A 20,465-nucleotide genomic window follows, 5' to 3' on the forward strand; every position below is an offset into this window, starting at 1 on the left:
GCCTCGATGTTGGATTGGCAATGCTTCTCCTCCGATATCCAATCTAGCTTCTTTGTCTCTATGTAGCAGAATTTGTCCTGTCGGTCTGAACCTACAGTGAAATCAAAATCTTAATGTGAGGAGTTCATCCAGCCCCTTTGTTTCCCATATTGCTGGGACTCCCATGGATGCTGTAGTCTGTGTTTAATTTTCCAAACTGTTGCCACAGTCTTATTCTTTTCTTTCTCTATGTACTCATGGCTCTGTAGTTTATGGTGTTTATTGTGAGGGGAATTGTCAGAATTGATTTACAAGGACGTTGCCAGGATTGGAGAGTTTGAGCTTTAGAGAGAGGTTGACTAGGCTGGGGCTGTTTTCCCTGGAACATCGGAGGCTGAGGGGTGACCTTATAGAGGTTTATAAAATCATGAGGGGCATGGATAGGGTAAATAGACAAGGTTTTTTCCCTAGAGCGGGGGAGTCCAGAACTAGAGGGCATAGGTTTCGGGTGAAAGGGAAAGATATAAAAGAGACCTAAGGGGCAACTTTTTCATGCAGAGGGTGGTGCATGTATGGAATGAGCTGCCAGAGGAAGTGGTGGAGGATGGTACAATTGCAACATTTAAAAGGCATTTGGATGGGTATATGATTAGGAAGGGTTTGGAGGGATATGGGCCGAGTGCTGGCAGGTGGGACTAGATTGGGTTGGGATATCTGGTTGGCATGGACAAGTTGGACCGAAGGGTCTGTTTCCGTGCTGTACATCTCTTTGACTCTCTGAGTAGGAAGGTTATGCTTTAGTTACATAGGGCATCAGTGAGTCCACATCTGGATTACTGTATACAGTATGGTGTCCTGAGTTAAGGAAGAAGGTCAATGCATGGAAGGGTTCAGAGAGGGTTTGTTGGACTAATACCTGGAATAAATAGGTTGCCTTATGAGGAAATGTTGGAAAGGCTAGGCTTATATCCATTGTAGTTTTAAGACAAAAGAGGCAATTTATTTGAAGCAAATAAGACCCTGAGGGGTCTCGATGGGATGCCTATGGAGCGATGCTTCCTGGTTTTGGAGAATCTAGGACTAGAGCTTCGCTGTTTAAAACTAAATGGTCATACCTCTGAGGCAGGGATGTGGAGATTTGATTTTTCTCTGAGAGGAATATAAGTCTTTAGAAACTCTCTTCTTTTAAAGGCCTCAATAGCAGATTCTTGGAATATCTTTAACGCAAAGGTGGATAGCTTCTTGGTAAGCAAAAGAGACAAAGGTTATCAGTGAATATGGAGTCAAGATTATAAGCAGATCTGTCTTGATCTGATTAAATGTGGAGCAGGTTTGAGGGTCCAGATATCAAGAGTAGAGTGGTGCTGGAAAAGCACAGCAGGTCAGGCAGCATCCAAGGAGCAGAAAAATCGGCTCCTCAGATTTTCCTGCTCCTCAGATTCTGCCTGACCTGCTGTGCTTTTCCAGCACCACTCTAATCTTGACTCTGATCTCCAGCATCTGCAGTCCTCACGTTTGCCTGCCTGAGGGACCCAGATGGCCCAGTCCTGCTCCTAACTTGTGTGTTAGTGTGAAACAAGGTAGCTTGAGTCCCACTAGGAGAGTTCCTTCAGGATTTAGATCGGGCCTCTTCCTTCACGTGCTTTTGTAAGAGCTTGTTTCTTCCCCATCTCTGTCATTTCTGTCATCCTTTACTTCCTGTTGCTGATTGTTATGTCCTGTAGCTAACCACATGCCCACTCTTTCTTCAGCCTCTGTCAGGCTTCTCAGTTCCTTGTTACACCTCGCAGTCTGTCCCCAGCCAGCCGTGGGGTATTTCCCCTCGCTCTGGGATTGGATCACTGGGCTGTCTTTGTGGTTTACTCTCACTACCTTCACTCCAGGATCTCGCTGGCCAAATCCCCAGGACCTGATCAGGTGTACCCGAGAACTCTGTGGAAAGCTAGAGAAGTGATTGCTGGGCCTCTTGCTGAGAGATTTGTATCATCAATAGTCACATTTGTATCATCGAGGTGCCAGAAGACTGGAGGTTGGCAAACGTGGTGCCACTGTTTAAGAAGGGTGGTAAAGACAAGCCAGGGAACTATAGACCGGTGAGCCTGACCTCAGTGTTGTTGGAGGGAATCCTGAGGGACAGGATGTACATGTATTTGGAAAGGCAAGGACTGATTCGGGATAGTCAACATGGCTTTGTTTGTGGGAAATCATGTCTCACAAACTTGATTGAGTTTTTTGAAGAAGTAACAAAGAAAGGCATTCGACAAGGTTCCCCATGGGAGACTGATTAGCAAGGTTAGATCTCATGGAATACAGGGAGAACTAGCCATTTGGATACAGAACTGGCTCAAAGGTAGAAGACAGACGGTGGTGGTGGAGGGTTGTTTTTCAGACTGGAAGCCTGTGACCAGTGGAGTGCCACAAGGATCGGTGCTGGGTCCACTACTTTTTGCCATTTACATAAATGATTTGGATGTGAGCATAAGAGGTACAGTTAGTAAGTCTGCAGATGACACCAAAATTGGAGGTGTAATGGACAGCGAAGATGGTTACCTCAGATTACAACAGGATCTGGACCAGATGGACCAACGGGCTGAGAAGTGGCAGATGAAGTTTAATTCAGATAAATGCAAGGTGCTGCATTTTGAGCAGGACTTATACACTTAATGGTAAGGTCCTAGGGAGTGTTGCTGAACAAAGAGACCTTGGAGTGCAGGTTCATTGCTCCTTGAAAGTGGAGTCGCAGGTAGATAGGATAGTGAAGAAGGCGTTTGGTATGCTTTCCTTTATTGGTCAGAGTATTGAGTACAGGAGTTGGGAGGTCATGTTGCGGCTGTACAGGACAATGGTTAGGCCACTGTTGGAATATTGCGTGCAATTCTAGTCTCCTTCTTGTCGGAAAGATGTTGTGAAACTTGAAAGGGTTCAGAAAAGATTTACAAGGACCTTGCAAGGGTTGGAGGATTTGAGCTATAGGGAGAGGGTGAACAGGCTGGGGCTGTTTTCCCTAGAGCGTCGGAGGCTGAGGGGTGACCTTATAGAGGTTTACAAAATTATGAGGGGCATGGATAGGATAAATAGACAAAGTCTTTTCCCTGGGGTCGGAGAGTCCAGAACTAGACGGCATAGGTTTAGGGGGAAGAGGGGAAAGATATAAAAGAGACCTAAGGGGCAACGTTTTCATGCAGAGAGTGGTACATGCATGGAATGAGCTGCCAGAGGCAGTGGTGGAGGCTGGTACAATTGCAACATTTAAAAGGCATTTGGATGGGTATATGATTAGGAAGGGTTTAGAGGGATATGGGTCGAGTGCTGGCAGGTGGGACTAGATTGGGTTGGGATATCTGGTCAGCATGGACAAGTTGGACCGAAGGGTCTGTTTCCGTGCTGTACACCTCTCTGACTATGACTCTCGTTCTGTGGGTTTGAGCACCATTGCCACATGAAGTTGAAGATGATCTTGTGAGCAAATAGCAACAGATTTTATTGAACATAACTGTACATATATTCATAACATAACAGGATGTAATGTCTCTATTTCTCAAGTAAAGATAAAATTCCCTTTACTCTAAAGTCATAGAATCCCTATAGTGTGGAAGCATCCCATTCGGCCCATTCAGTCCACACCAACCCTCTGAAGAGCATCCCACCCCCTCCCCTCCCCGTGAAACCCTGCATTTCCCATGGCCCATCCAGCTAGCCTGCATATCCCTGGACACTACAGACAATTTAGCAGGGCCAATCTTCCCTGACCTGCTCATTTTTGGACTGGGAGGAAACCAGAGCACCCGGAGGAAACCCACATAATCACGGGGAGAATGTGCAAACTCTACACAGACAGTGACCCAAGGCTGGAATTGAACCTGGGTTCCTGGCGCTGTGAGGCAGCAGTGCTAACCACTGAGCCACCGTACCACCCCAACTAATTGGCATCACTGGAGTTGCAACTGTCTTTCTCCTCTCTAACAGTCTTTTTGCGCACCATGTAGATATAGATAGTAGCTAACCTACCTGTCTGTGTTTATTCCTTTGTCGTAGGTTCTACCTGCCCACTCACAGATCCTGGATCACCCCTCGTCATCTAAAACCCAGCAGTAGGCCTGAATGCCACTCTCCATTGGCTCCTTGTGCTGCCCTGTACGGATGTTCAACAACTGGGCCTTGAACTGAGGGCATCTCAGCCCAATACTGGCATAGTCAGGGGGTACCTCATTCTGCCTGATACACAGGGCCCCAATTACCTTCGACACTGACGGAGCCTGTCACCATGGGAGTGAACTTTCAGAGGGCTGGACATTGAAGGACGAGGTCTGAGGGAATGGACAGCAAAGTCCTCAGCCTCCTGCGGTGATAAACTTGCTGCTTTGATCTGCACAACTATCACAATGCCTCCATCAGCTTTTTATATTAAGAAAATGTACAGATGTTGTAAAGGACAGTCAGCCTATTGTGGCTTCAGTTTGATACTGATCATCACTGGCTCCCCCCCTTTCTCTTTAGCTTGGTTGGCACCTCACCAAGAAGCCGCTTATGCCCGAAACATCGATTCTCCTGCTCCTTGGATGCTGCCTGACCTGCTGCGCTTTTCCAGCAACACATTTTCAGCTCTGATCTCCAGCATCTGCAGTCCTCACTTTCACCTCACCAAGATTCCCAACCAAGTATTGTATCCAACTCAAGGAGCTTCCCCCTCCATTCATATACACAGGCACATATATACCCACACAGGCACATCCATACCCACACAGGCACATCCATACACACACAGACACATCCATACACAGACAGGCACATCCATATACACACAGACACATCAATACACAGACAGGCACATCCATACACACACAGACACATCCATACACAGACAGACACATCCATACACAGACTGACACATCCATACACAGACAGGCACATCCATATACACACAGACACATCCATACACAGACAGGCACATCCATACACACACAGACACATCCATACTCACACAGGCACATCCATACACACATAGACACATCCATACACACACACGCACATACATACACACAGGCACATCCATACCCACACAGGCACATCCATACACACGCAGGCACATCCATACCCACGCAGACACATCCATACCCACACAGACATATCCATACCCACACAGGCACATCCATACCCACACAGGCACATCCATACACACATAGGCACATCCATACACACAGACACATCCATATTCACACAGGCACATCCATACCCACACAGACACATCCATACACACACAGGCATATCCATACATACACAGACACATCCATACACACACAGGCACATCCATACACACACAGACGCATACATACACACAGGCACATTCATATGTACACAGACACATCCATACACACACAGGCACATACATACAGACAGGCAGGCACATATATACACAGGCATATACATACATAGAGACAAACACATCCATACACACAGACACATACCTACACACACAGACATACACAGACACATACCTATATACACAAACATATGTATATACACACGGACACATACCTATACACAGACATATATTACACACACACACAGACACATGCTCTCTCTTTCACACACACACACACACTCTTAAGGGTAATGCCTCTGTCGATGATGCCTCTGTCAGTCACTCTGCAGCCCAGCTTTCTGTGACACGGCTGTGGTCAAACACTCTCTCCCGGCCGACTGGAGCTAGAGTTTACAATGATAGGGCAGAGGTTTGGGCTGTATGACTAGGTAGGGGCTTCCCTGCTGCGTTCTAGCTCACACTGTCAGATTGAGCCCTGTCAGGGGGGCACTGGGTCAACCAGAGTACAGTTGGAAATAATTCACCCTCCCAGAGGTGCTGAGAGCTAAGGGCAGGGTTTTGAACCTGTTCTGATTGAGCAGTCATACTCACCCAACTTAAAGTCAGGCTCCAGTGATAGACTATGGAGAATGATCCTAGCACTCAGCATCCTGTGGGGTTACTCCAATGTAATTGGATAATTGTTGGGATAAAAGTAATATACAAGGGAATGGGGAAAAGGCAGGAGATTGGTAGCAGATGGTGCCCATTTGAAGAAGGGATGTAGGCACAATGGGCCAAATGGCCTCCTGCTGTGCTGTGTAATGGGCAATCTGATGGACTGGGGTGGGAATCACAGCTCACATCGTGCTGCCTGCCCCAAACTGACAGAGTCAGGATGAGGGAGTGAACCCATCATGTACCAAGTCCCCCAGCTGGGCAATGATGCACGACGACTGGGGAGAGGTAGGAAAAGGTGGGCAGGCCGCAAGCATCAACAGTTTAGAGAGCGCAGTGGGTGTGGTGCTGCTGCCACCGGGAGATGGGAGAGGAGGGAAGGCTAAGTGGAAAAGACTGGAAGCAATGTCGACTTTAGCCAGCTTGGAGCAGCCGAGCACCATCGTATGGAGACCAATGGCTCCTGACAGTGAACAGAGGAATCTTGGAGCAATTGGATGAGATCTAGAAATTAGCAAACAATCTATTAGCCAAATCTGCCCTTGTGTTTAAATTCCAAATGCTTCAGTTAAAACCACATCCTACTTGTTTCAAAGCGAATGAACAGCTTGGAATCAGGCTGCTGAATATGAAGCAAGTTATACTGTTAAATACCTTCTCCCCTCACACACATAGCACACCCCAGATATATAAGTCAAATGTATCGGATTTATTCTTGTGTATATTATTAAGCTGATATTTACAGCTCTGGTTACAGTCTCATCTCCCGCTGCTGTCCATTTTATCTATTACTAATAATCGGTTGTACTTCCTTCCTGTGGATGTCACTGGGATTGGTGCTATCTGCAGGTGCCCTTTCCTTTGAAGCCTTTGTATTAGCCTTTATATGGAAATATCTATCAAAGAGTTTTGTAATCCACATATTGCAATACACTGATAAAGGGGTTATTATTGGCCTGTGTTTTATTTCATAAACATTCCCTTCTTAAGTATGCAGGAAAATCCTGCTAAGATTACAAAGGTGAGGATCTAGAGAATGAGAGGTATGGTGCTGTGAGACCCTCCAACAATGCAGTATCACAGAGCCAAGAGTTCAGGTGGGATCTGGTTGAATCAATGTGCACCAGGGGTCCATTTGGATTGAATCTATGCCTGAGTAACCTTGCATGAACAATACCCATTTCAGTCTCTCCAATCGAATTCTTTTTATTTCAAAAATATACTTTATTCATGAAAATATCTTCTTATACATAGTCACTGAAGCAGTTATGTACAGTAGCAAATGAAGAAACAATCATTGGAGTTTGAGTCTAACCAACCAACAAACCAAAAGCAAGTCTTACTTGTACAAGATTAAATTTCCATATATTTGAGGCATCAGGATCCCCATTTAACCTCAACAGAAACACCTCAGACCGTGGTCTTTCCTCACTGCGCCTTGGCAGCTGCCCCAAGCTTTACTGTGTCCCCCAGCATGTAATCCTTGCTCTGGAAGACCAGCAAGTTTCAGGCCATCTTTCACTGAGTTGGTGGTCCTCCAGGCACAGTCGATGTTTGTCTCGGTGTGCATCCCGGGGAACAGACCATACAGCGCACAGTCACGGAGCTGCTCAGGACGAACCTCAACATGACCTTCTTCCTCCTGCCTACAAAGGCACACTTCAGAAGGAGATGCGTGACAGTCTCTGCCCACAACGCAGCCCTGTTGGAGCGTGTGGCAGTTCAGACAGTCCAGATATACGAAAAGGATCTCGCACATAACAGACCACATTTATAATGGGACTTGTTCCTGTAAACCTGTCTTATTATGAATTCAGCTGCCTACTCTTGCACTTGCAGTTTTCATTGTTAAGTGTGGCTGTGGGACTTTATCACAGATTTTTGATCTTGTTTTATATTTGAGTTCAAGCTGTGAGCTGAATTACATTTGACTGCCAGGATTCATTCTCCCACTCTGTGTTCTTGAGGATAACACTTAATTTAGATGCTTCCCTACGTGCAGTATCACAGGAGTGTTACTTACACACAGATATAGATGGCTACACATTACGGAGGAGACATTAACTCAAGGTATTGTGCACCCTCTCATGTGTGAATGTGAAAGATCGCATGCCACTTGTTCAAGAAGATCAAAGGAGGTATCCCCGGAGACTTGGCCAATAATATCCCTAAATTAACATCCACAAAAATAGACATTCTAAACATTGGCACAATGCTGTGTATATGAGAGCTTACTGTGTCCAAATGGGATGTTGCACTTCCCACACCACAGCAGTTCACAACGAACATGATTGGCTTTAAAGTGTTTTGGGAATCCCAAAGCCATGCAACGTGCTCTGTAAATTAAGATTAGATTCCCTACAGTGTGGAAACAGGCCCTTCGGCCCAACCAGTCCACCCGACCCTCCGAAGAGTAACCCACCCAGACCCAATTCCCTCTGAATGATGCTCATATCACTGTGGGCAATTTAGCCTGGCCAATTCACTTAACCTACATATCTTTGGACTGTGGGAGGAAACAAGAGTAAACCCATGCAGACACGGGGAGAATGTGCAAACTCCACGTAGACAGTCGTCCGAGGCTGGAATCGAGCCATGAGACCCGGGTGCTGTGAGGCAGCAGTGCTAACCACTGAGCCACCATGCCACCCCATAAACCTCTTTATTTCTGGTGCAGACCTCTGCATGACATGGAACGAGGATTCTGATGGCTAGAATAACACAGCATGGGACCTCCAGTTTTCCGATATAAATATTGAAATTTAAGCGCAGGCCAGAGGGACTCGTTTAGTTTGGGATTATGGTCAATGTGGATTGGTTGGACTGAAGTGTCTGTTTCTGTGCTGTGGATGATTCTATAACTCCTCAGTCATTTGTACTATAGGTATAACTATTTGCATTTTCTTCTATTCATTAAGATGCAGGCATCATTGGCTGCGGCAGCATTTCTAGCTTTCCCTAGTTGCTCTCGGTGAATGGTGATGAACTGCATTCTCGAATCGCTGCAGTCCTTGTGGTATGTGGGGGTTGGTTTAGAGTGGGGGCTGTTGGAGATTCCACAGCCTAGGCTCAGGTAAGTGAGGGCAGGGCCCCCAGTAGGTAATTACATTTGGTGATGCACAGGAGTTTTAGTGAGAAACACCGATTTAGAGAAATGCAGAGACCTTGGTTGAAGGCACAGAAATGATGCTTTGTCCAAGTAAAGTCAAGCATTGATCTGTAACCAGAATTGTCAGACACAACTGACTGTGACTCAATAAACATATTGCACAGCATACAATATTTCATGGTGATGTGTTACAGTCCAGGAATCCACAGGACCAAAGGGTCTGTTTCCATGCTGTACATCTCATAGAATCATAGAGATGTACAGCATGGAAACAGACCCTTTGGTCCAACCTGTCCATGCTGACCAGATATCCGAACCTCATCTAGTCCCATTTGCCAGCATTTCCCTCTAAATCCTTTCTATTCATATACCCACCAGATGCTTTTTAAATGTTGTTATTGTACCAGCCTCCACCACTTCCTCTGGCAGCCCATTCCATAAATGCACCACATGAAAAAGTTTCCCCTTAGTTCCCTTTTAAATCATTTGTCTCTCACCCTAAACGTATGGTCTCTAGGTTTGGACTCCCCTACCCTGGAAGAAAATACCTTGTCTATTTACCCTATCCTATGCCCCTCATGATTTTAGAAAGCTCAAAGGTCACCTTCAGCCTCCGACGCTCCAAGGAAAACAGCCCTAGCTTATTCAACCTCTCCATATAGCTCAAATCTTCCAACCCTGGCAATATCCTTGTAAATCTTTTCTGAACCCTTTCAAGTTTCACAACATCCTTTCAATAGCAGGGTGACCAGGATTGCACTCAGTGTTCCAAAAGTGGCCTAACCAATGTCCTGTACAGCCGCAACATGACCTCCCAACTCCTGTGCTCAATGGACTGACCAATAAAGGCAAGCATACCACCTTCTTCACTATCCTATCACCCTGTGGCTCCACTTTCAAGAGCTATGAACTTGCACTCCAAGATCTCTTTGTTCAACAACACTCCAAGGACCTTACCATTAAGTGTATAAGTTGTGCCCTGATTTGCCTTTCCAAAATGCAGCACCTCATATTTGCCTAAATTAAACTCCATCTGCCACTCCTCGGCCCATTGGCCTATCTGATCAAGATTGCATTGTGCTCTGAGGTATCCTTGTTCACTGAACACTACACCTCTAATTTTGGTGTCATCTGCAAACTTACTAACTATACCACCCATGTTGACATCCAAATCATTTAGATACATGACAAAAAGTAGTGGACCCAGCACTGATCTTTGTGGCACTCCACTGGTCACAGGCCTCCAGTCTGAAAAGCAACCCTCCACCACTACCCTCTGTCTTCTACCTTTGAGCCAGTTCTGTATCCAAATAGCTAGTTCTCCCTATATTCCATGAGATCTAACCTTGCTAACCAGTCTACCATGAGGAACCTTGTCGAGCACTTTACTGAAGTCCATATATATCACGTCCACCACTCTGCCCTCATCAATCCTCTTTGTTATTTCTTCAAAAAACTAAATCAAGTTAGTGAGACATGATATCCCAAGCACAAAACCATGTTGACTATCCTTAATCTGTCCTTGTCTTTCCAAATGCATGTAAATCCTGTCCCTCAGAATTCCCTCCAACAATTTGCCCACCACCGATGTCAGTCTCACCAGTCTACAGTTCCCTGGCTTTTCCTTACCGCCTTTCTTAAATAGCGACACCATGTTAGCCAACCTCCAGTCTTTCAACACCTCACCTGTGGCTGTTGATGAGGGAGTAGTGATCTTATTGGGAACATGGCCATCAAAGGGATGAAGGAGCAGCGTTCCGAAAGCTTGTACTTCCAAATAAACCTGGTGTTGTGTGATTTTTAATTTAGGTAGATACATTTTTAGATTTAGTTAGTAATTGCTCAAAATATCCAGCAGGGGGAGAGGCTGTGTCATTATATGGAGGGATGCCACCTGAAACTGCAATTGACCACTGCTGCCAGTAGAGCGGCGCTGTCACGCAGCCCTGTTAAAGGAATGGGCCCATTCTGCAGCAATAATCTTTTGTTCAGGGTGTTTTTTGCAGTTCACGTTGTAAAGCAAAACTAGATCAATTACAGCACAAGAGGAGGCCATTCAGCCCGTTTGTATGCAGTCAGTGTTGGTCTTTCAACTAAACTGTAGCAATGATGACTTACGTTTATTTAGCACCATTAACATTCCAAAGACCATTGTGAAACAAAATATGACCAGGAGCCACATAAGCTGTTTAGTCAATTTAACAAAATCTTGGTTAAAGAGGTTTTTAAGAAGTGGCTTCAAGAAGGAAAGTCAAATGGAAAAGAATTCCAGAGTTCTGGGAAAAAATCAGTGTTGATTTGGAAGGCAAGAACGTGCTTAAGGACTTTGCACACAAAAAAGGGAATTTATGATGGGGTGTTAGTTTGCGAAGATGCTTAGGTTGAGGTTGTTTTATTTTGGAGGAGTGGATTGAAATGAGAGAAGGACAACATCAGAGAACCATTTACGATATGAGCTAGCAAGGCAGGCAGGTGGGGATGATGATGATCCGTGGTTTTATGGGATTAGGATTGGAGGAGAGCAGGAAGTGGGTGGGTTTCATGGACATATAGAGGAAGAGAGGGCATGAAGGAAAACAGGAGAGAAACTGGAGGCAGACGTGAGTTCAGGGCTTGGCCTGAAGGACTAGAGAAAGGCTGATCAAAGGTCTTAATCTTTATGATGATGCAATCTATAAGGTTTACTGATGGAGGCGAGAATGGAAAGGGCTCTGCAGGAGAGAAAAGCGACCAGGGTTAATAGGATGACTTGCAAAACGGAAAGTTACTGCTTACGAACACAATGCACGGTCCCTTGGGGCGCAGCCGGACAGCTTAGAAAGAATATCAGAAAGGGGTTATCTTCCCGGAATATCCTGGAATAGTGAGTAATTTTAGCAGGTGAGAGCAGGAATCAGTGTTTGATATGGCCAGTTCTGGTGTTGGATGGCTTAATCAGTTGCCCCCCGTATCCTTTCAAAACCCCATCCCTTGGAACAGGGATCCAGGTTCGAATCCACACTCGGTTTGAGTGGAGTTTACACATTCTCCCTGTGTCTGCTTTGGTTTACCCCGGGTGCTCCGGTTTCCTCCCACATTCCAAAGATGTGCAAGTCAGGTGAACTGGCCATGCTAAATTACCCATAGTGTTCAGGGATGTGTAGGTTAGGCACATTAGTCAGGGGAAATGTAATAGGGTAGGGGAATGGGTTTGGGTGGAATATTCATCGGAGGGTCGGTGTGGACTTGTTGGGCCAAATGGCCTGTTTCCACACTGGAGGGATTCTATGATTCTAAAGGCAGCAGAGATAATGCGCATACAGGGGAAGCGAATGGGTAAGAGAGAGATCTTATTGGGAACATGTGCATCAGAGAGGTGAAGGTGAGAGTGCAGTTGAACAAACCTATAACTACAGAAATGTGATAAATGGGGACAAAGACAGGACCATATTCTCTCATTGCAAATAGCATTTCCATTTTGAATTTTGTAGCCCAGAACTTTAGGGTGTACAGACTACTTATCCTGACTGATCTATGTCCCAACTGGGCAATATTGTGGTATTATTGGTAGACTATTAATCCAGAGACCCAGCTGATGTTCTGGGTTTGAATCCTATCGTGACATGAATTCAACATTAATCTGGAAATGAAAGACCATTGCTGATTGGTGAACCGGATGGGTTTTACCTGGCAATGTCTGTTAGGAAAGGAAATTGCCCTCCTTACCTGGTCTGGGGCTGTTTTCCCGGAGCATCGGAGGCTGAGGGGTGACCTTATAGAGGTTTACAAAATCATAAGGGGCATGGATAGGATAAATAGACAAAGTCTCTTCCCTGGGGTGGGGGAGTCCAGAACTAGAGGGCATAGGTTTAGGGTAAAATGGAAAAGGTATAAAAGAGACCTAAGGGGCAACATTTTCACGCAGAGGGTGTACATGTATGGAATGAGCTGCCAGAGGAAGTGGTGGAGGCTAGCACAATTGCGTCATTTGAAAGGCATTTGGATGGGTATATGAATAGGAAGGGTTTGGAGAGATGGGCCAGGTGCTGGCAGGTGGGATGAGATTGGGTTGGGATATCTGGTCATAGAGTGAGCATGGACGGGTTGGACCGAAGGGTCTGTTTCCATACTGTACATCTCTATGACCCTATGACTCTATCGTCTACACATGACCAACATCCTCAACTCCACGGGCAATCAGGGATGGGCAATAAATACTGACCAAGTTGGTGATGCCCACATCCCATGAATGGATAAAAAGATTCGCTGATGGCGATCTATATCGGTGCACACCATCACGGGATAAAGCATTGCTTGTGAAAACATTTCTTGCTCTAGCTGAAGCAAACAATTGCTGGTTTATTTAAAGCAACGTTTGGCAGTTTTTTTAAGGTCATATTTCAGTTTGGCACTGGGTGAAAAGGCTGTGCATTTGGTACAAGGTGTAATTAGAATCAATACCTTTGGCCACCAACCACCTATCATTCTCTGATCCACTGCTCCCACCTGCATTGACTTCATGAGATTGGGAAAGGCCAAATTCTCAGAAAACAACATTGACATGGCATTTCTAACACAGTGAAACATGCCAATATGCTTCACGTTTTTCAAACAAAATTTGATATGGAACCACCAAATAGAGAAGTGAGGAAAGGCTTAGAGGTTTTTTAAGTGTCTCTAAAGAGAGAGAGAGAGAGAGAGAGAGAGAAAGGGGGGGTGGGGGTTTGGAGAGGGAATGCCAGAACGTTGGGTCCAGACTTTTGAAGGCATTGACTGTGATTGTTGGGGTTGTGAAAGGGAATGGTGCTGGCATTGAAGGAGTGTAGAGTGTCTCAGAGTCTGGGAGGAGGTTACAAGGAGAAGGTGGGATTTTAGAACAAACACGAGAGTGAAATATGAAAGGACATGGATATGAATGAATCATATATGCAACTCCCCATGCTGGAGATTGGGCTGTTGGTGTGGGTCCAAAGGAATGATAAAAATTCAACTATAAATGTAAGGAATGTGCAACGAATCTCGCTACTTCCAGTCTGCCCAATGAGGAAGCTGTTCAGTGGGGTGACACCCAACTCCTGATAAAAGCAACCACTGGCAGAGTCTCATACACCTGCCACACCCTCCACTCCCCGAACACTCAGGAGCTATTAGTGGAATGAGGTTTTTTTTATGAGTCTCGGTCTTTAAATGCTTCCTACACAATAATTAACTTTGAAGTACAGTCAGAGAGGGTATGGAGAATGCTAGCTTTTAAATAGGGGACTCCAACATGAACCAAATCACGACAACAGTTTTATGTGCTGGTTTCCAACACATGGAACAATAAGCCAACACAATAAACTACATTTATGTCGCACCGTCAAAACAATAACATTCCCAAAGTGCCTTGCAGGAGTGATTTTAGACTAGTTTGACACCGACATCAATAGCAAAGGAGGTTAGAGCATGGTGAAAAGCAACAAAGGTAGATTCCAAGGAGGAGAGTTGGAGAGTTTTCAAGAGGGAATTCTAGTGTTGAGGAAACAGGCATAGTCTCTACTTATGAGGCAAAGTAAGTTGTAGATACACGAGATTTGGAGGAGGTTTGTGAGCCTGGAATAGGTTGCTGAGGTAGGTGGGGGTGAGGAAGGAGATTTGAAAGCAGGGGTCATAGAGTGATACAGCACGGAAACAGGCCATTCGGCCCAATTCATCCATGCCGACCAGGTTTCCTAAACTGAACTAGTTCCATTCGCCAGCACTTGGCCCATATTCCTCTAAACCCTTCCCATCCATACACCCATCCAGATGCCTTTTAAATGTTGTAATTGTACCAGCCTCCACCACTTCCTCTGGCAGTTTATTCCATGCATGCACCACTCTCTGCCCCTCAAGTCCCTCTTAAAACTTTCCCCTCTCACCTTAAACCTATGCCTTCTAGTTCTGGACTCCCCTGACTTGGGGAAAAAGATTTTATCTGCCCCCTCATGATTTTATAAACCTCTATAAGGTCACTTCTCAGCCTCCCACGCTCCAGGGACAAAAGCCTATCCAATCTCTCCTTATAACTCAAACCTTCCACTCTCGGTAACATCCTGATAATTCTTTTTTATTTCCTCGGCTTGGGGATATTTTCTTACGGGAAGGGGTTGGTCACCACTGGCTGGTGTTTCGAAGACTGAGAGGTGACCTTATCGAAACATACACGGGGCTTAATGGATGTGGAGAAGTTGTTTCTTCTTGTGAGAATTTTAAGCTCAGGGCTTGGCTGAACTGGGAGTTAAATTTGGTGAGCCAGCACAAGGGGTGTTGAGCAAACGAGAACCTTTGAGTGAAGTGGATGGGGATGTAGCAAGGAGGAACCATTCTGATTCAAACAGTGGCCTAGTTCCCTCCATCACATAGCCTGGCGGCAATTGCTACCCTAAACCTTTGTTCGTGCCATTGAGGTCAATCACTTTGGGAAGAGGAGAATTCAATAGCCCCAAGAACATTTCTGCTGTTTCAGGCCAAAACCCCTTTGTGGGACGAGACAAATCAATTCAAGTCGGAGAGCAAAGGCCATGCTAGGGCTGTTTCCATGGTGATGGTGAATCACTAACCCAGATCTTTTATCCCAGTCTCATCTTTCTAGTGCCAATATCTTCATCTTCCTTCGCAGTCTGACAACCAGTTACAACAGGCGAAGGCTGGGTTGAACTCAGTGTGAAGCCCTTCACAGTTCAATAGCTGTAGGCTCCAGTGGGAAGAATGTTATTTGGTGCTTTCCAACTTGAGCTTTCAACCCCTGTGGGTACAATGAGGGACAACACTGCAAGAGGAGAAGCTAAAGTAACCTTATAAACAAGCAACTGCTTTACAGAGCAAGAGCCCACACATCCACAGGCCCCAGGTCTGAACTCCTGTATCTGGTTATAGGCAGACACAGTGTAAGAGGAGCAGAGGGGTAGAATGAAACAGGCACACAAAAGATGCTTTTGAGAAAAAAAGTGTTGACAGTCATTCAATAAGCGATATTAATATTCAGGTTAAAGAGCCCCCACAATAATTTTTCACACCAACATCACCCAATCCTCATTGATCTCTATTCCCCCCACAGCATTAGACTTTGAGAAATGTGAGAGAGAGGGTGAAAAAAAAAATCCTTTCTGTCCGACGTTCATTTCCCATGAAACAAATCAAGCCTGCGACATTCCGGTTGCCTGGCAATGAGAGGAGAATTGTGAAGCATTACACTAAGGATCTCTTTAAAGCTGACAGCCGTGTGGATATCAGGGAGGGCAGGGTTTCAAAGGTCTCCTCATTGAAGGAGTGCACGCCCCGTTGCTGGTGGGGTGATGTGAAGTGCACGCCTTCCCCTCAGGAGACTGTGTGAACACAGGCTCACTCACTTCCTGTGCTGAGCTGGCATTGACCCAGACTTGTAGCAACTCATGCTGAAAGCAGTCACGTCGCGTTGGGAATACACCAGAGTCGAGAGCAAATCAAATTGTCAATCATAGATCAATCATCATAGAATCATCCCTGTAGTGTGAAAAGAGGGTATTTGACCCATTGAGTTCACACCCACCCTCCGAAGAGCATCCCACCCTATCCCTATAATCCTGTACTTCCCAATGACAATTCACCAAATCGGCACATCTTTGGACTGTGAGAGGAAACCAAGAGCCACCAACTCCCCCACCCCCACCCTACCCTATCCCTGTGACCCTGCATTCCCCATGGCTCATCCACCTAACGTACATATCCCTGAACACGATGGGTAATTTAGCATGGCCAATCCACCCTAACCTGCACATCCCTGAACACTTGGGTAATTTAGCATGGCCAATCCACCCTAACCCGCACATCCCTGAGCACAATGGGTAATTTAGCATGGCCAATCCACCCTAACCTGCACATCCCTGAACACTATGGGTAATTTAGCATGGCCAATCCATCCTAACCTACACATCCCTGAACACTATGGGTAATTTTGCATGGCCAATCCACCCTAACCTCACATCCCTGACCACTATGGGTAATCTAGCATGGCCAATCCATCCTTACCTACACATCCCTGAACACTATGGGTAATTTGGCATGGCCAATCCACCCTAACCTGCACATCCCTGACCACTATGGGTAATTTAGCATGGCCAATCCACCCTAACCTGCACATCCCTGAACACTATGGGTAATTTAGCATGGCCAATCCATCCTAACCTGCACATCCCTGAGCACAATGGGTAATTTAGCATGGCCAATCCATCCTAACCTATACATCTCTGAACACTATGGGTAATTTAGCATGGCCAATCCACCCTAACCTGCACATCTTTGGACTTTGGGAGGAAACCAGAGCACCCGGAGGGAACCCACACACAACATGGGAGAACGTCCAAACTTTACACAGCTACCCAAGTCTACAAAATCATGAAGGGTATAGACAGGGTGGATAGACATAAGCTTTTTCCCAGGGTGAGGGATTCAATAACGAGAGGTCACTCGTTCAAGGTGAGTGGTGAAAAGGTTAAGGGGGATACATGCGGAGAGTACTTTGCACAGAGGGTGGTAGGTTCCTGGAACTTGTTGCCAGCAGAGGTAGTAGAGGCAGATGCATTTAAGGTGTGTCTGGACAGATGCATGGGTAGATGGAGAGCAAAGGGACACAGATGCTTAGGAATTTGGCAATAGGTTTAGACAGTGGATTTGGATGGGCATGGGCTTGGAGGGCTGAAAGGCCTGTTCCTAGGCTGTAAATCTTCTTTGTTCTACTCCCAAAGTTGCGAAGGTTAGGTGGATTGGCTATGGGTAATGCAGGGTTACAGGGAAAGGGTAGGGGGAGTGGGACAGCCTTCAGAGGACCAGTGTGGACCCAATGGGTCAAATGGTCTGCTTCCACCCTGTAGGGATTCTATGATACTCCTTAATTTATTTCCTGGAAAGAGATTTCACACAGTTATCTTTTTAACCCCATCCACATTGCAGGAGTGTTGAGTTCTGGGGGTCTCTGCTCCTCCTCTGTGGAATGCAACCCCTTCACCCTCATCCCAATAGATACAAATCTCTCTCATTTAACCATAACTGGAACTACCAACTCAGATGGGTGATGTCGAGCTATTTGACTATGAGAGTCAGTGCACTTTCTAACAGAAATTGGGAATATGAACTTATCCTATTTTACACCCCCTCTAGCACAGCGATGCTGAGGGTCTATTTGTAACTGCACAAGCCAACGGAAACAAAGTCTTGCATTAATTATAGAATCCCTACAGTGCCGACTCAGCCCACTGAGTCCATACCAACCATCTGAACAGCATTCCACCCAAACCCCACACCCACCACCCCCACCCCACCCTATCCCTGTAACCCTGCATGCTCCGTGGCCAATCCACCCCAACCTGCACATCTTTGGACTGTGGGAGGAAACCCACGCAGACACAGCGAGAACGTGCAAACTCCACACAGACAGTCACCCAAGGCTAGGATCGAACCTGGATCCCTGGTGCTGTGAGGCAGCAGTGCTAAACCCTGAGACACCATGCTGCCCACTCAGTGGCAACATAATGTCTTTCACTAACCCATGAAAGAGCTTTACAGACAACTAACTGTCGTCATGATCATAATGTAAGAAGTATCGCAACCAATTTGTACGCAGCAAACTCCCACAAAAGGTGGTGACTGGATCAATGTTTTTGAAGTGATGTAGTTGAAAGATAAATTTTGACTAGAACATGAGAAGAGTGTTGGTTTTATACTTTGAAAAGAAAAATTAGATCTTTTGTGTCTGACCGAGAGAGATTTGGATAGATTTTCAGTTCAAGATCTTCTCTGAAAGATGATACTTCAGACATAGTGAAGCACTGGTGTTTCAAACTGCTGCACCCACTGAGCCACACCTAACGCTACAAATGGGAATGTCAGTCTATTCCTTCAGACTCATCGCAGCAGGAGGGCAGAGAGCCATGACAATATCCCAGTAACTCTGGCTGGGTTCAGAGTGAGAAGCATGGCAATTAGATGCTTTTCACAAAGCAAGCAGCAGTGGGGGTGGAGATCTCAGTACAAGTGGCAGGAGCTGTTTTGGAAAAAATACACACTGCTGATTCGCAAGCACATTTAGGGAAACCACAACTCAATCTGACAGACTTGGTTATATAACTTTGTACCAGTTGATTGTGTTTGGTAAGCTTGCTACTGTGAAACTGAGGGTGTCTCAGTGTCCTTGTGACTGTCACACTGGGCATTTCGGTGCATTTGTGGCTGTCACAGTGCGGGTTTCTCAGTGCGCCTGTTGATAATTATGGAGGGTGTCTCATTATGCCTGTGAATGTCACACTGTGGGCATCTCTTTGCACCTGTGACTGAGAGTGCCTTTGTGTGTTGTAGTCACAGGCGTACACAGTGCTGCTACAGACAGTGTTGAACGGTTCCCTGCAGCATGTAATAAAAGGGGTTACAGCATACCCTGTGATAAAATTCACTGTGTCATTTGTTTGGGGTGCATTTGATATTATGGTAAGCATCAGGGGCCAGATATGGAACATTGAGCATTACCTTTCGGTTGCATATAGGCAACTAATATTTAATCTGAAAAATGTATTGCTGGAAAAGCGCAGCAGGTCAGGCAGCATCCAAGGAGCAGGAGAATTGACGTTTCGGGCATAAGCCCCTCTTCAGGATTTCAGTGAATCCCTCTCTCACTGCACCCCCCCAGGTCATCTCCTCTGCCCTGAAGCTCTTCAGCCACATTCCCTACTGCGAATCCTCTTGCAAGGATGCCTTCCTTGAAGAAGCTCTCTTCCTCCCTCTACAAGGATTTCAGTGAGTCCCTCTCCTGCTGCACCCCCCAGGTCATCTCCTCTGCCCTGAAGCTCTTCAGCCACGTTCATTCTCCTGCTCCTTGGATGCTGCCTGACCTGCTGCCCTTTTCCAGCAACACATTTTTCAGCTCTGATCTCCAGCGTCTGCAGTCCAACTTTCTCCTAACTAATATTTAATGTTCAGTCATATGTTCACTTTTGGAGTCTCACTGGATTTGAAGTTCAGGACAAGCAGCAGTGGCAGACACACTGGTTCCCCCTGCCATTGAGGACTGAACGTTACTTGATGCTCCTGTATCAGGAGTTGTTGGGGAGCACGGGGAGTGACAACAGGTTGACTGTCAGAGTGAGAACATCTTCCAGCGACCAATAAATAGAATACTGCACCAACAGAGATAACACTTTTCAGAGAAGAGATTAAACTGATGTACATCCTCTCAGATGGGTGCAAACACTCCCTCCCCCACCACCGTGACTCTCTTTGAAGAAGAACACGTGACTTCCTTCCCTGTCCTGGCAAATATTTCTCCCATCACTCAATCACGTGATCTCGTTATCATCACATTCCTGCTTGTGGGATCTTGCTATCCTCAGATCGGCGCTGCTGCGTTTCCTGCTTCATGACTGAAGCTCA

At 45.9% G+C, this 20,465-nt stretch overlaps 1 protein-coding gene across 11 annotated transcripts in view; it reads left to right on the plus strand.

The window, feature by feature from the left end:
• kank2 (KN motif and ankyrin repeat domains 2) overlaps window positions 1-6,905 on the plus strand; it is a 173,802-nt gene extending 166,897 nt beyond the window's left edge. For all 11 annotated transcript variants that reach the window (XM_043694832.2, XM_087983392.1, XM_087983393.1 and 8 more), the window contains one exon: window positions 4,015-6,905. In XM_043694832.2, the coding sequence (XP_043550767.2) occupies window positions 4,015-4,074 (60 nt within the window). In that variant the 3' untranslated portion in view covers window positions 4,075-6,905. The remainder of the gene's footprint in view (window positions 1-4,014) is intronic.
• Window positions 6,906-20,465: the final 13,560 nt, after the last annotated feature.

This window comes from Chiloscyllium plagiosum, unplaced genomic scaffold (assembly GCF_037043375.1).
Source record: "Chiloscyllium plagiosum isolate Xiang-an unplaced genomic scaffold, Cpla_swu_hap1 HiC_scaffold_45, whole genome shotgun sequence".
NCBI classification, from domain to species: domain Eukaryota; kingdom Metazoa; phylum Chordata; class Chondrichthyes; order Orectolobiformes; family Hemiscylliidae; genus Chiloscyllium; species Chiloscyllium plagiosum.